Source organism: Haemaphysalis longicornis, unplaced genomic scaffold (genome assembly GCF_048455015.1).
Source record: "Haemaphysalis longicornis isolate Haplotype H1 unplaced genomic scaffold, Haemaphysalis longicornis Haplotype H1 scaffold_4, whole genome shotgun sequence".
Taxonomy (NCBI): domain Eukaryota; kingdom Metazoa; phylum Arthropoda; class Arachnida; order Ixodida; family Ixodidae; genus Haemaphysalis; species Haemaphysalis longicornis.
In genome coordinates, this window is record NW_027526361.1 from 99,974,693 (window position 1) to 99,990,540 (window position 15,848).

The following is a 15,848-nucleotide window of genomic DNA, read 5'->3' on the forward strand; positions in this document are numbered from 1 at the left end:
TGCACACTCCGTGATAATGCGTGTAAGGTTATCGCTGGCTTCCTGTGTCATAAAGTCTGCTTCCTCGGCAAGAGCTGAATATCGGTTCTGCAGCACCACCCTGAATTCTTCTACTTTACATCTTACTGTTAGCTCATTAATCGGCTTCTTTCATACTAGCTTGTTGCGGTCCCCCCTCTAATCTAGCTGAATTCTAGATCTTACCATACGGTGGTCACTACACCTTACGTCTATTTCATTTTTATGCTCCCCATTCGGGCTCCTCCAGGTCCACTTCCGACTCTCCCGTTTACAGAAGAAAGTATTCATTATGCGTAGGTTATTCCGTTCTGCAAACTCAACTAGTAGGTCCCCCTGCTATTTCTACAGCCCAGACCATAGTTCCCAACTGCCTTGTCTCCAGCCTGATTCTTGCCTACTTTAGCATTAAGGTCCCCCATAACTACGGTATACTGTGTTTTTACTTTAGCCACTGCCGATTCCACATCTTCATAGAAGCGTTCCACTACTTGGTCATCGTAGCTGGATGTGGGCGCATAGCCCTGCACCACCTTGAGCTTGTACCTCTTATTGAGCCTAATTAAAAGACCTGCTGCCCTTTCGTTAATGCTAAAGTATTCTTCTATGTTGCCAGCTATGCTTTTATTGACTAGAAATCCCATTCCCAATTCTCTTCTGTCCTCTAGACCCCGGTAACATAGGACGTGTCCATTTTTCAGCACCGTAAATGCCTCGCCTGCCCTCCTAACCTCGCTAAGCCCTATTACATCCCATTTAATGCTCTCTAATTCCTCGAACAACACCTCTAGACTCGCTTCGCTAGATAAGGTTCGCGCGTTAAACGTTGCCAGGTTCAGATTCCATTGGCGGCCTGTCCTGTCCGGATCCAGGGATTTTTACAGCAGCACAAACTACAAAATGCGTATCGTTCAGTACCGTTCACCTTTACGCGACCTCTTCATACACGGAAAGTCAGTCGAATAGCTGGGGGTAAACACTTGGAAGTATTTCTTCTCAGACTACTCTGCAACTTTGCAGTCTAAACTCAACAAGTGACATCAACAGACAAGCTCTTTTGCTAAGCAAAACGTTTCCCATTATTATTTGAGTGCCTACTTTCGTTCACATTTTAGTCCTTTACTATTATAATACAGTTAAACCGCGATATAATGAAGTCGTACTTGCGGGCGAAAATTTCGTTAAATCGAGAATTTCGTAAAATCGAGGTTTCAATTTTACAGTTAATTTAACCAGTTATTGAGGTTTCAAAACCTTGCCCATCACTCAGAAACAACTGCTATGTAGTTACCTCTCCACTTAAAGCGAAATTTGTACTAAAACTAGCCGCGAAAATTGTGTGATTTAAGAGCTTGAACACTTAGGCAATGGAATTCGGATAGCCGACAGTAGTTCGTGTTGTTGTAAAACCGGTGCTTTTTCCGCAACGATATAATAGCAGACTAGGTTTTCACTTTTTCTTTTTTTCATTTCGGTCACTACTAAACGCTGCTGTTAGTCAATTGAGCCCGCGTCCATGCCCCGTGAACTTCACCCCGGCGAGGTGCTGGTTCGAAGTTACGCCTCTTTTCATCCGTTCAGTAGTAGGCTTAGGCGTTGAGGGGTGCAGCGGGCCAACAGCGAAAGGGTGCTATAAAGCTTTCGAAAGACTTTTTTCATGCACAAAGGCTCTGCAGTAAGGGTGCGTGATGCAACCATGACACCCGGGATAAAGCCATGATTGAGAGTTGAGCGGAGTACACACGGACGGCTTCACTTTGTGGAGCAGCGCTTACGTGCTCCAGGTAAAGCGGAAAGCTTACATTAAATATCTTCTGGCCAAATTTGATTAAACTTTTATGCCCGCTGAGCCCTAAAGAAACCGATTTCTCCGCATCACAGCTGTCTAATGAACACGTTTTGACCACGTTCGGAAAGCAATTGATTGCCACCAGCACTCGATATTCAAGCCGTAGTGAAGAAGTCCGTAAGCACTGCTTGGCGTTTCTTGACCAGGGTGGGCTTTACGTGACGCTCGTATGCTGACAGCGCTAATAAGGCTTGCTCTTAAACATTCGCGTGCGACTGCATGCCTCTGCAGAACGTCGATGGCATCACACACTTCAGTGGCCTTCGGTTTCAATGACACTTCCTCAGGCTCTTGTTCGGAACACTTTTCTTTCCCTTGGAGTGCTCATGCTGCTGATAAGACTCATCTAATGATGAATGAACAAAATATAATGTGGTTATCAGCGAGCACAACCTAGAGCAGCAGCACCGTGAGCAAGGACGCGTAGAAAAAAACACTTAAAGTAGGCTCGGCAGCCTAAGCATAGAGGGCGCTGGCGTAGGCAACGATGGAGACGTCAAAATGGTGGCCGCACTACTAAACCGTCCATGACTGCTAGCGGTTTTCGAGCAGCTTCTTTCATCGCTTTTAATTGTTGTCAACCGCTTAATTCAACACTTTTCTTTCATTTTAGCCTTTTAAGAGATAATGTGAATACTTAAAGTCTTCAATGTAGGCTCTGAGAGGCAAAATAAACGTGCCTCGACCGGAATTTCATTCTTCCTTTCTCGCTGTGACTTCGTTAAATCGAAAGCGCCGCATAAAATTACTTCGTAAAATCGAGATACAAATACATGGATTTAGCAAAATTTTGATAGAAAACTTAAAAAAATTCGTTATATCGCGAATTTCGTTAAATCGAGGTTCAACTGTATTGCATTTATCTTTGGCAAAGCTCCATTTGACATTTGTTAACGTGTCTGTCTGCTATGCTTTAGTACACAGTGGTGGCCACGGTGCTGTTGCAATTCTTGTCGCATAACATGCCCAATCAGACTGGTTCCTAGGCAGTCCGCCAATTGAAACGCTCCCGGCGTCAAAGGGCACAGCCGTTCATCCCAACCAGCACTCAAGAGCCCACCTTTCCTCGCAGGCCTGGCTGACACGAGCGCCACTGTGGGGGCCGTGGTCGTTGGTGGGGGAGGGTGGGGGCCCCGCGTGCTCGGGCAGACGGTAGCAGTGCTGGCCGTGGTGGTCGTGGTGCTGGTGAGGGCCGCAGCCGAAGTCGAAGCCCCCGCGGTGCCGCCCGGGGGTGCCTTGCAGCCCCCCGTGGTGCGCTCCGGAGACCAGGGCAGGGAGGGGAGCCCGGGGTCGAAGCTGAAGGTGCCCTCCAGGTTGAGTGGGCAGTCGAGGCCACACTTGCACACGCCGTCCGTCTGCAGGTACTGGGAAACTTCATCCAGGCTCCGCAGCTGCTGGTTGCTGGGGCTGGAGGCAGAGGGAGGGGTCGTGAAGAGAAAATGTATTTGCCTTAGCTCAATTTTGACTGCTTGATCAACCTTTTAAGAACACCGATTCTGGAATTTAGGAGACGCCTCTGAAATGCTCGTTTTGAGGCGCATTGCAAGTGACCAAGCGACTTCATCGGTAGGTAGTGCAACTACCAGTGACATCATATTAAGTACATTCGAGAGTTAAATGCTCTTTGTGTATATATTTGGTGAAGCTGTAAACCGGACATTTTAAGTGTAATGCATCCTTTATTGGTTGCCCTAAGCAGTTTTCTATCCACATGAACGATGACGCGACCACTTGAGTTGTCTGGAAACCTTGTAGAACTCTGGCCTACTAGCTGTTTGTACATAATTTTTTTTTTTGCTGAAGTTCGTGTTGGCATAAAGGGCATCTTTTAGCCAAACACTCCGGTTTATTTTTAAAATATCTAATCCATCTGGAGTTTTAACCGCCAACTTACTGTTGAACGCTTCTGCAGTAAGTTATAGGGCAGCATGTCCTATTGACGAAACAACAATAACAGCACTGTTCAGTGCAGGAAGACAATCGGACTGCACGATGGTGGGACTGCAACGCAATGTATCACTGCTTTTTGCTCGTTATTTTTACGCTTCAGTAAAAGATGGGATTTTTTTAAATTTCTGAATACAAAGTTCCTTCGGTAAACGTGGTAAATTCCCATTTTAGGCTTTCGGTCATCTATCTCAAGTTCCTTCGGTAAACGTGTTGATGTAGTAAATTCCCATTTTAAGCTTTCGGTCACGTATCTCGTCAGGTGAGGAAGTTCACGTTTGCAAAATTTACATTAGAGGCTAGGTGTGAGACAGACGTTGGCAAGCTTGAGCAATAATGGCCAGCAAAATTGTACTAGCCCAGTGTAAACAGTATACAAATATCCAGTTTACTTTAAACATGGTTACTTCTGCCTGTGCCGCTCACCCGCATAGTTGACTGGCAGTTCGGCCATGTTGATCAGTCATATCAAAGATCCGCCATCGCCCATCGTCCAGTTGCGGGCAAATCTCCTCATGGCGCCGAAACTGCAGCTGTACCTGACCCTTTGCAAGCCCGCTCTATACTGACACGTTGCGCAGCCAAAGGGGGGCTATGATTGGCTTCTTAACACGACGCCACTTCATGACTTGAGGAGGAAGGCCTCAGTGAAAATTTTTTTCTAAGTATTTGCACTGATATCCTGCAACAAATCGGCTACGCATAGTTTGTTTATCAAGGTTCCACGGTTATAAATACCCACACAACAGAAGTTTTTTTCGAAATCTCTTCATTACCCCTTTAAATGCGCAGTGAACTTAGATGCATCCAGTGTCTCCTCATATCATTTTCTGAAAGCGCCCGTACCCTCTCCCCATCTTCGCCTCCTTTTGGAATGAACAAGCAATTAGACGTTTTCACTCCACAACCGCACGAAGTGCTGGTTTGACCTTGGCTGAGCTTGAAGGTTAGACCGATGCTACGAGCCGTTTTCTGGGTTTGCACCTGAGGTAATAGAGCTTTCCCTCCAAAAAAGGAAGGGGATCCCTGATTGTCTAACCTTTCCATTTTCCCAACCTTGGAGCAGCCTGCTTGCTACCCCCGAACGTGCTGGGGCATGACCGGTGCACAGAAGAAAAAAAGAGCGGGGAAAGGGAGCAGGCTCACCTGTAGTACACAATCTTTCCCTCCACGAGGCACCGGCGCCAGCCAGGGGGCACATGCACGGGGCTCGGAGCGAGGACGGCCTTGCCCCCGTCCTGGCCGGCCGCTTCCATGGCAGCACTGCCAAGGGAAGTCGCAGCAGCACGCAGCAGCTCATCGGTGGACCAGGGCTGCTGCTGCAGTTCGGGGGCTGGATGGAGTGTCGGGTCTGCGTGGGACAACAAGGCCGCCAGCTGTAGCCAGGGGCAACACTGCAACACTGCCAACAACGCAGCACTCTCCGGAACAGAACCACGTACCCTTCCAGCTCTCCAAAATCATATCTCCTTGTTTTTTTTCTTTTTCCGAGAAACCTATACAGGACACTTTTGGTCTGTTCACCTGTCTGACCGAGAATTATCTCCCCGAACAACCATGGTACTTTTTTCCCATTATTTTGGTTGGACACCCTAATTTTATACATGCTGAATTATGACTTTAGGTATACTAACACCAAACATTCATTACCTTCTTTTATTGCCTGACCATTATTTGATGGCCCAGCAATAGTATTTTAATGTGTTGATAACTGTCAGTTCCGGCTTCCATTGCTTTGAGCACTGAAGGTGCACAGACTGACTGAACAGAGAGTTCTCTTTGGTCGGAGTGCAAGTACTCCAGTCACAGCAGAATGTCAATTCGCTAGGGCATGAGCAAAAACGGGGGTCGCCCTCCTCCTGCATCTGCACAGCACACATGCCTGCATGGTGGTGTTGGTGTTGGTGCTGGTCGTAGTGTTGGTGCGGCCAGGCGGCAGCGGCCTCCGTGGTGCGGGGCAGGGCCTCCTCGGGGGGGCAGGGGGGCAGCAGGGGTGCTCTACTCAGCTGGGGACTGTCTGCCGCCATGGGTGGGGGGGCCTCTGGGCCATGCTGCCTGCGGGGGGCCCCTCAGCCCCCTCGCTCCACCATGCCACCCTCCCTCGGTGCGGGGGGCAGTCCTGCTCCTCCAGTGGGGGCGCTCCACTCCCCTCCTGCCTGCAGCAGCAGCGGAGACGACGACAACCACAATCAGGGCACGCAGCAGAAAAGGGGGGGCCACACACGGTAGAAGGTGGCAAACATGTTCGAGGACAAGCGCTCAATTTTTCACCTGGAACTTTTCACCCATGCAGCTGGAAAATGATCCCAAGCTTGTTCCCTAAAGGAGCCCCACAATGTTAAATCAGGAGCAACGACGCTGCTGCCACGCATTGGCTGTGGTTTGAGTGGATATGCCACAGCTGTTTGCCATGCGTGGCCTGTGTATGTCCTGCATAACTCATACCTTACTGATCAGAACAGCTCAGAGCACGACAGCTTTCGGATAGCGAACCCAGGGCTGTCGTTACTAGCGGGACTAAATGTCGCTGCTCCTGACAATGAGGATGTAATTTTGCCCCTATTGGAACCTCGCATAATGCTTTCAGCCCTGCCCAGCCACCTTTCCCTGTACAGAACGAAAAATTCGGGTAAATTTTTAACGCCAGAGCCGTTTCAGCTCGAGTTCCTGCATGCGTCCGTGCTCAGCACACGTAAATGGAGAGGATGAAATGCCAGGCCAAAAAGTGTGAGGAAAAGTGGCGAGCAGGCAAGGAGTGAAAAGCAGGTGTGGGGAGCTAACGTCACAAGAAACAAAAAAAAAGTTTCCCGTGGTCCGAATCAATCCTGTGTCCCTCGCGTTATGATACAGCCATCTATCCAATTGCGCTATCATCACATTCGGGGTGCTCAGCATTTCCTTCGAGTTCGTAGCACGGGTGCTTGTCTTTGGACATTGCCTTCTGACTTTGGAAGTTTGGATTTTGAACTTAAGAAGGGTGGATTGTGAACTTTGATTTGACTCAGCTTGCGTAAAGAAAGCTTCACTTTTTAACCATCTATTTCTTAACAAAGGGGCAGGCCTAAGAAAAGCAAAGTTAAGCTAGTGGAGATTACCAGTGCCACTGTTTCCTCAGTCTTCACATCTCAATTGAGAAGGAGGCAGATTTTTTTCCCCCAGAAAAACAGTGGTACATTAAAACAACTCGCACAATACAGTTTCAATAACATCCGCGCGTACAGACATTTGTCATCAGCCGGATTACTTATTCCCTCCCCTACCTCCGAGTCACCAATGCGGATTTCGCCAAAGTTGATACTCTAATTAGGAAGGCATACAGGGCAGCACTACGAATTCCCCAGAATGCACCCACTGCCAGACTTGAACGCCTAGGGATCCACAATACGGCTCAGGAGCTTATTGAAGCCCACCACATCAACCAACTCCGCCGACTTTCAACTACCTCCACTGGTGAGCACATTCTAAAACACCTGCCGCGGTGGCTCAGTGGCTAAGGCGTTGCGCTGCTGAGCACGAGGTCGCGGGTTCGATTCCCGGCCGCGGCGGCCGCTTTTCTGATGGAGGCGAAAAGCAAAAACGCCCGTGTGTACGAGATTTCGGCGCACGATAAAGATCCCCAGGTGGTCGAAATTAATCCGGAGTCCTCCACTACGGCGCGCCTCATCGCCTGCATTGCGTCGGCGCGTTAAACCCTAGAATCAATCAATCAACATTCTAAAACGTTTGGGTATCCGCGCACCAGAGATCTCCGACCCGAAGGTCCCCATTCCAAGAACCATTCATGCCTGTCTCCGGGTTCGTCCCCTCCCACGGAACATGCACCCCGAGCACCACAGGGCTCGCAAGGAGGAGCGAGCGCGGGCACTAGCGAAGAAATTGCCTATCCGCCCAGACATCATGTATGTTGACGCGGCAGAATACCGCCATCACGATGGCTATGCCCTTGCAGCCATCAACAGCCCGGATAGCCCCCCGGTTACCTCTCTTACAGTGCGTACTACTTCCCCAGCGGTGGTGGAGGAGGCTGCAGTAGCACTTGCGTTAACAACCCGGCCTACTACAACAATTATAATCACAGATTCGAAAACGGCCATTCAAAACTTCGCCCGTGGGTCAATTTCCCTCGTGGCATCCAAAATCCTCTTCAAAAATCCCCCGACCTCTACGGTCGAACTCATATGGACCCCGGCGCACACTGGTCTGGGAGGGAACGAGGCGGCCCACAATGTGGCACGAGGGCTTACTATCCGTGCCGGGGCCAGCATCACCCCCTACCATGGTGCCCGATCCGCGAGGGACTGTCTAATTACCTATCACGACATCGTCGTGCATTACCACCTCGCCCGCCGCCATTATCCCCCCGCTCATACAGGGCTCACCAACTATCAGGAACGCCTCTGGCGACTCCTGCAAACTAATACCCTCTTTTGCCGGGCAGTACTCCATCGAATGTACCCCGATCAGTATCCCTCACCGAATTGCCTCCTTTGTGGCGCCCCCGCAACACTTGTCCACTCTATGTGGGCATGCCCCCAAGACCCCTTCCCGTATGTAAATAGTGATGAGCAGTGGGAGCGTGCGCTGGGCAGCTCGGACTTGGACTTGCAAACACACCTGGTCACAAGAGCTGCCACCGTCGCCGCCAGGCTTCAACCGGCGGCCACCCCGTACCGCTGACCACAGGACTCAATAAAAAAGTTTCTCTCTCTCTCTCCGCGAGTGTTACTCTGTTTCAGCACTGCATATAAAACACTTGGCCTTGTCCCTTCTCTTAGTGTAGTCAGAGAGAATACCACAGTATTACAGAATGAGATCGAAAATTATATAGCAGGTAGTAAGCATGAAAATTATCGTATTTACTCTCGTAATGATCGCACTTTTTTCCCCAAGAATTTGATGCAAATTTAGGGGTGCGTTCATTACGCGGGGTAAATTTTTCGCGAAAAACTTTTCAGCACAAAAAAGGCAAGCAAGTTGCGGGTCAAAATTTTTACGATAGGTCTCACGAACATAACGAAAATAATAAATAAAAAACATAATAAAAACTCCGCACACCGCCACCAGCCGCTTTGCAAAGTGACGCAAAATGCAGTGTTTTCATGAATTACGGTACGCGCCGGAACGAGTTTGCTGCGAGCTGACAACAGGGTGACCAATAAGTGGCAGCCGCTGTCGCAGTGCGGGACACCAACACAGACATGGGGCCTACGCAGCAAGCTGAGCGCATTTTTTTCTTTGTCTTGTGAGCACATTATGTGCATTTAGCGAGAGTTTCTTCCTCATCAATATTGAACGCATGCTTGCGGATATCGCTAATATCGGCAAGTCTGTGGCAATAACGCAGCCCTGTCCGCTTTGAAAGGGAAGACGTAAGCACGAGCAGACGTAAGCATCAGCAGTTAGACTTGGCACACATACGACATACTGCTGCGGCAAGTTCAGGGTGCGTTCATTGCGCGGGAAACTAAAAAAAAAAAAAATCGAATTCTGACGATAAACTTCAGGGGTGCGATCATTATGTGAGTGCGCTCATTATGCGAGTATATATGGTATATAGCAGGTAGTGAGCATGAATTCTTGTTCAGAGTGCAGTAGCCTGCAAAACATTCTTAGCAAGCCTTTTGTGAGAAGAAAAATTCTAGCTGATTAGCACTCCTGCGCAAAACGATAGCAAGAAAGGTACAACGAAAAGAAAAGTACAGTCATTTAAGAGGCACGTGTCAGTCATAAGTGGACAGAAAGGGCATGGCGGTTAAATGTGGGTTAACGCACAGTGAGGACCATGCAGTCAATGACACACAAACGGGGCTAGATCCACAGGCTCAACATAACTTGCTGTAACGTTGGCCTTCAAGCAAAGGTATACAGAGGCGTGAAGGCAAACATACCCCTGCGTCACAGTTAGCTTTTACTGCACCAAGAAAAGCACATTCTGCCCATGGACGAACATGAAAAATGGCAACAGAAGTGCAGCGAGCCTTTTTACTACACAAGTAAACCACAAGACACCATCACTGCAGAAGAGGAGGAGGAGGATGGAATATACTTTTACCGTAGGAGTAACAGCACCACAAAACAAGCTCGAATAAAGGCAATTCCAGCTGTGCAACCACAGAAGCAGTTGCTGCTGCAGCAGCAAGCTACTGTACTACTGTACATCAGAGGGAGGAGACAGCAGAAGGAAGGCTATTTCGACATTAAATAAAATCTACGTTAACAATTCATCAGTTTCCTCCATGATACCCTTTACAGAAACTGCAAAGACAACACACAACTTCGCTTTATTCTAAAGATTAACGAAGTAGCTCCCGACTGACTACAATTTTGTTTGGCATGAAGAAATGGTTATATTACAAAGGAAGTGGCATTTAATAGGACATATTTGAAGCTATTCGAAGTGAGATAAGAGCCATGCACTGTGAATCCAGGCTCGCGAAATGTGAACACTCAGTGCGTCCTTCACGTCATAGCAATACCCCTCATTATAAAATACATCTTTCAAACTATTAGAAGTTAGACAAGTACCTTGCATCGAGAATGGAGGCATGACAGATATAAAGAAAAATGCGAACACATGTGGCTTACTTTGTACCATAGCCATGCCCCTTCCCCGCCAAAAAGAAGCCTCTCAGACCCCTTTTAAGGACAATCATTCGACTGTTCAACGAAAGCAGACATTGAGAAGGTGACACCCCGTCGCCTACTACCGTGGCAGCAACAGCTGGGATGTGGATGACTGTGCCTTGTTGAGAGCTGTCAGCCGCAGCTGCCGCCATATGTGTAACATTTCAAATGTCACAAGCTCTCTAGCCTAGCCATTTGGAACTACGTCAGCAAAACGAATGGATTAAGACAAAATACGAGCGAAAGTGATCGTACTAGTTAATTACCCCAGTCCAAGATGATAAATTGTTGTAGCCACAAGAACCAAATTTCACAGTGCCATGTTTCCACTAATTTTTGGAATAAGTATGTAAACATCTTCTTTAAATGAAATTTTCCTATATTTGCGGCTTTCACATATGGCGGGTGCATAATGTTATCACAGTGGGAGGGCTGAAATCGGATGCCGTCACTTAAACGATGAATAGAGAAAAGGGCACAATTTTAAGAATGACTTCATTAGCAAAGAGAGCAAATGAAAGTCCTTAGAGAACCAAATGTGATTTCCAAATTCTCTGTGGCATGCACAGAATCGATGAGAGCCTTATAATCTGCACTGATCCGCAGGGAATTCAACCATTTTTAAATTAATCGATTGTCAATGAAGTAACGCTTGAATCTTGAATTTGGTTTAGAGCATTTTTCACCTAATCCTGCCTCATCATGGCAATAAAGAACACACAAAAAAAGTAAACTTGTAATGTCCCAGCTACCACTCCAGAGCCCTTTGCTTTCGTTTTTTTTTTTTTTTTCAAGGCCGTGAAAATGGTTCTGCTTCAAACTGCAGAACTCTACTGACTAAGATTAGAGAGAGAAGGCTCTTTATTAGAAAAGAAAGCCGAGATGTTTGCCGGAATTGCGTCACCGACATGCTACTCGGTGGGGGAAGGATGAGGGGGAAAGAAAAGGGCACATAGATTACAGAGCAGAAGAGAGAAGAAAGAGAAGAAATAAAATACAGGTGTGAGACAGCTCAATCAGATTTGGGAGCAGTTTTTGGAGCAGCGAAATCTCGATTTTGGAGCAGAAGAACCTCGATTTGGAACAGAAGATCGACATTTATTATCTCACCTTAGGAGCTTGCAAAATCAAATTTTGGGCAACTCTGGGGGAAAAGTGCACTTTTTAATCGGTTTTGAACGTTCATAACACCGAAACAGCATTTCAATAAAGTTTCTTCTACCAGAGTATCACAATATACGAACTGCACTTCCTTTTTACACACCATTTTTAAATTCTTAGGCCTTATGCATAGATAGCGTGGAGTCCTGTTGAAAATATCGAATTGAAGAACTAAGCAAATGAAAGGCATTTTTATTATCATGTCAATGCCGAAATTATTATTTTTGTAATTCCACACTCGGCTTTACGCACAAGCGTAGATCCACGGCAAAAGTTGCTCAAAGCGAGGTGACAGTCGTTGCACCCCGGCAGACCTCCCATTTCAATCCCCAAGGTGCACATTCACTACGATCGTAATTTGAGTAACGTTGGTATTTAGCCACCTCCCTTTTGGCATTAAATTTCACTTCAGATAGATGAACCATTAGAGAGGTTTTAGTATAGCGGAAAGCACCGCTTTAGCGCGCCCATAGCGTTAGCGGGCACGCTAACCGTCGCGCAACGAGGCGCTATCGGTTTGTGATTGCGGCGCGCAAACGTTAACGCCACAGCTAAAACGCTATACTAGAACTCTCTGTTCTTAATAGCGTGCAGTAATAGCGCCCGTCCCTGCGGCGATGTAGCCTGCGCCGCCAGTTCTGCAGTGCCGATCGTCCCATTCCTACCACTCGCAAGCTCTCTGAATCCAGCCACTCTAGATAACCAAAAGCACAGTAGAGATCGGCGAAGAGCACTCTGCCTGAACCACAAGCAACTGCTTCACCTGCCTGCCATGTTTCCCAGTCTTTACCACACCAAGATGGCGGCGCCCAGTAATGGCGTTCCGGAGAACCGGCACTCCGAAAATTGCTGTTTTTCATCAACTTGCACAAGTAGTTTGTCGCCTCAGTACACAAACACATAAGTATTTCTTCTACAGGACTTCATAATGGTTTTCGATGGGAAAACGTTAAAAAACTCGCAGAATATAACATGTGCAACCCAACATTGTGACTTTAGAAAAAGCTATCTCGGGGACCATTTTATGCGTTTTTTTTATTGAATGTTCAAACCTTCACAAACAACAACACCTTGAAGATGCTGGAAAAGTATGCCGTCAGTAAGAATTTTTCCCCACTAAAACTGACGGGGCATTAAAATCCTTGGCTCTCAGACTGTTTTGGAGCAGCCTGGCGCAGGGAAACAAATTTTTATCAAAACTGCGCAATATGCGCAGCTGTCTCACCCCTGAAAATAAGACAGAAAAATAAAAATGACGTTCAGTTTGTACCTTATTATAGCAGAACCTTGTCAAAAAGTATACCTGGCAGGGAGGCAAAAATATGTGGCAAACAGTTCATCCAGTTGCGACAAAGTTAGGGTGTGTAAATTTAATAATGTAATAAACGTAATAATGCAATAAATGTGTAATAAATCGCAGTAAATTTTGTTGTAAGCGATAAATTTTTTTTATCCCTTTCAGCAGCAGTGCGTACAGTTGTGCATGTCAAATTTAGTGCCACTACGCGCGAGTGCCTTTGCTTCAAATGAAATGGTAAATGTGAGTGTAATCGGAGATGGTCGAGCGAATTCTCCGGGACATTTGGCGTGGAACGACCCTATGTGCACCCTAAAATCACCAATTAAAACCATGGTGTAGGCACTACACTTTTAGAGTCAGTTAAAATTTTCCTGCTCCGGCTACACTGAGATTTTTGACGGCGTTTTTTGCCAGCTTAGGTGCGTGTATTTCACGAAAGGTGGCATGGCTGCTGCAGTTGACAAAAAAGCATGCCCATTTGTGGTTGTGCTGCATTACCATCATTTTTTTTTATCAAGAGGCTCCTAGCAAGTCAAATATCAAATTATGTTGTGAGCTTTGCAATCTGACCACGTTGAGGGGTGATAATTACCTGAAAATGACACCAGCTATTCACTAGTGATCTTTGGTTCGGAGGATGGCTTTATTCTGCCAAAGCTTACTTCTGAGGGTCGCTCGCATGTCTAACAAGTGGACCTGGCATTTTCAGCCAGTTTCCAGCAGTTTCAGTTGGTTCATGCATTTCGAAATTCATATTTGGCACTACTACGCAGTTACCCAACTTCAAGCCAATTTTCCATGGCGTCTCCATCCCCCACTACTGTTCCTCGAAAAATGCACGCCGCTCTAGATACTCCCGCCTTACTTCTGCGATAACAGCTTCAGCTGAAAGTCAAAAGATACCACCAAGTCGTCAGATATCAGTTCTGACGCAGAGAGTGCTTCTAATCGGCCTTGAACACCGCCAGCTGTTCATGGGCCAGTATCGTTTCTGTACGAGGGTATATCAGAGGTTTAGTGTCGCTTCTTAGAACTGTCTATTTTGACAAGTCTCCAAAAGGCTTGACATTGTTTCTTTTCAAAAGCGTCAGGTGGCGCTGCAATGTAGAAGGCTCATAGAGCTGAACTCTCTTCCTAGTGCAACAGCTGCTTGGTGAAAGCTTGCTGGGCATGATTCTAGCACAGCACACCTTGTTCCTGCAAGCAGGGCTACCACAGTGAGTCAGAAGATGATAATAAACTGCAAATGAAAGTTCTGACAGATAAGAACAATCAGAACGTCAACAAGCATCCACCGCTGAGTTTGGTTTTCAACTCCAAGTGCATTACATCTCATTGCTTGCTTGCCTTGAATCTTGTGCTGGCCACAATCATTGACAAGGTGTTTTTATATCATGTGGGAACTAACTGGTGTCTTTAATGATGTAATACCATAAGATTTCTTCCAGAGAGCCATCCGAAATTGCAAAATTTGAAATTCAAATACAAGTTGGGCTTCACCACAAGGTGTGCGCACCACGAGTGCTAGCATTTTCTTTGATATCTGACAAACTGTTCGGAGCAAATCAATTTTTTTCTACGACAGGTTTTTCAAATGGTTATTTCCTTTTCTGCAAACCACAACCCCCCTGCAAAATGTATATTCTAAATTTGTTCTACTACTAGCAGTTTGTTATTCGCAACTTCCTTTATTTTATTTTCTTCGATGCATGGACAAAAGTTTTGAATTTGATATTGCAATCATGATCTATGAAAAAAATATTAAAACTGCTGTTGAAAATGGCGTTAAATCATCTGGTTTTTCGTCACTACAATATGTGCTTAACCAATAAGTTTAACCCAGAAAAAATGTTTTTTTTAGACCCTTAAAAATTGTTCAACTTCCTGAGGTAACAAAAGAGTCAAGAACAAACACTAAATTGAACAAGCCTAAATATTTTCACAGCCCTTGTACACAAATACAGACCATTTGATCGAAACCAAAAATGAAACAAATTCTACTCCCAGTTTTGGCAATGCAGCCCGACTAGGGATATTTATTTCTAACATTTATTATTTCTAACATTTACGAGTAACGTCTTCAAAAATACGCATTCAGTGGAAGTTGCCAGATGCATTCACATTATGCTTACGTGTTCTTTCTCGCTGTTCTTTTCATAAACATGCTCAACTCTTTCACTACTGTGCCTATTCAACATCAATCATATTGAGCAATAATTTCAATGTCTAATTTCACTGTGCCAAGGGGTTTTTAAAGGGACACTGAAGTGATTTGTAAACAATGCGGGATTACGAGCGCAAATTGTAGTCCGGAGTCCCTAGGCCCTGTTTCGACCACTCTGAGCGCGTTTACGTGAATTTATTTAGTAGAAAAATCAATTCGAAAATGCTGTCCTCCTCTCTGCACTCTCGCCCATTTTCTTTGGCGTTTTCGTGTGACGTCAGCAGGAGAGGAGCTGGCAATTGGCTGCGCTAATGCACGGCTCTGACGGCTCGTCGACCTTCCGCGACCGAGTCAGTCGGCACCAACGGTCGGCCCAACGTTTAGTCCGTCGGCCGCCGATGGGTCATGGCAATTCGCTCGATCACTTGAAACTAAGCCACAACACGTTTGTGAATGGAAGAATGTGCCTTTCTTTACTTCGTTAGTTTGTACTCTGTATCTAGCTCCAAGTCAAGGTCGCTTCACACAAGCGTTGCACAAGCGCACATGCGACGCTTCGCTGACTGGTACGCCAGTAGGAAAATATAAGGCCTCTTGAAGGGGTAGAAAAGTCAGCGAAGTCAATATAGGTACTAAGGAATATAAAATCAACTGATATTTTTACCGTACAGCGTAAACTAGGGTGCGGGAAGCACGTTTTTGCGCTGGGCGAACAATCACAGCGGTCAGCAGCACGACTACGCATCTGCGAACGCTTTTCCGTCTAAGAAATGCAATTGCTAGAC

General features: G+C 46.5%; 1 protein-coding gene across 1 annotated transcript in view; it reads right to left on the reverse strand.

Annotated features, from left to right (window-relative positions):
* Nucleotides 1–15,848, reverse strand: part of LOC144179165 (uncharacterized) — a 70,082-nt gene that overhangs the window by 42,188 nt on the left and 12,046 nt on the right. The window contains exons 2-4 of the mRNA XM_077707407.1: nt 5,697–5,970; nt 4,961–5,165; nt 2,928–3,274 (exon numbers count right to left, since the gene is read on the reverse strand). Coding sequence (XP_077563533.1) covers nt 2,928–3,274; nt 4,961–5,165; nt 5,697–5,841 — 697 coding nt within the window. The 5' untranslated portion in view covers nt 5,842–5,970. The remainder of the gene's footprint in view (nt 1–2,927; nt 3,275–4,960; nt 5,166–5,696; nt 5,971–15,848) is intronic.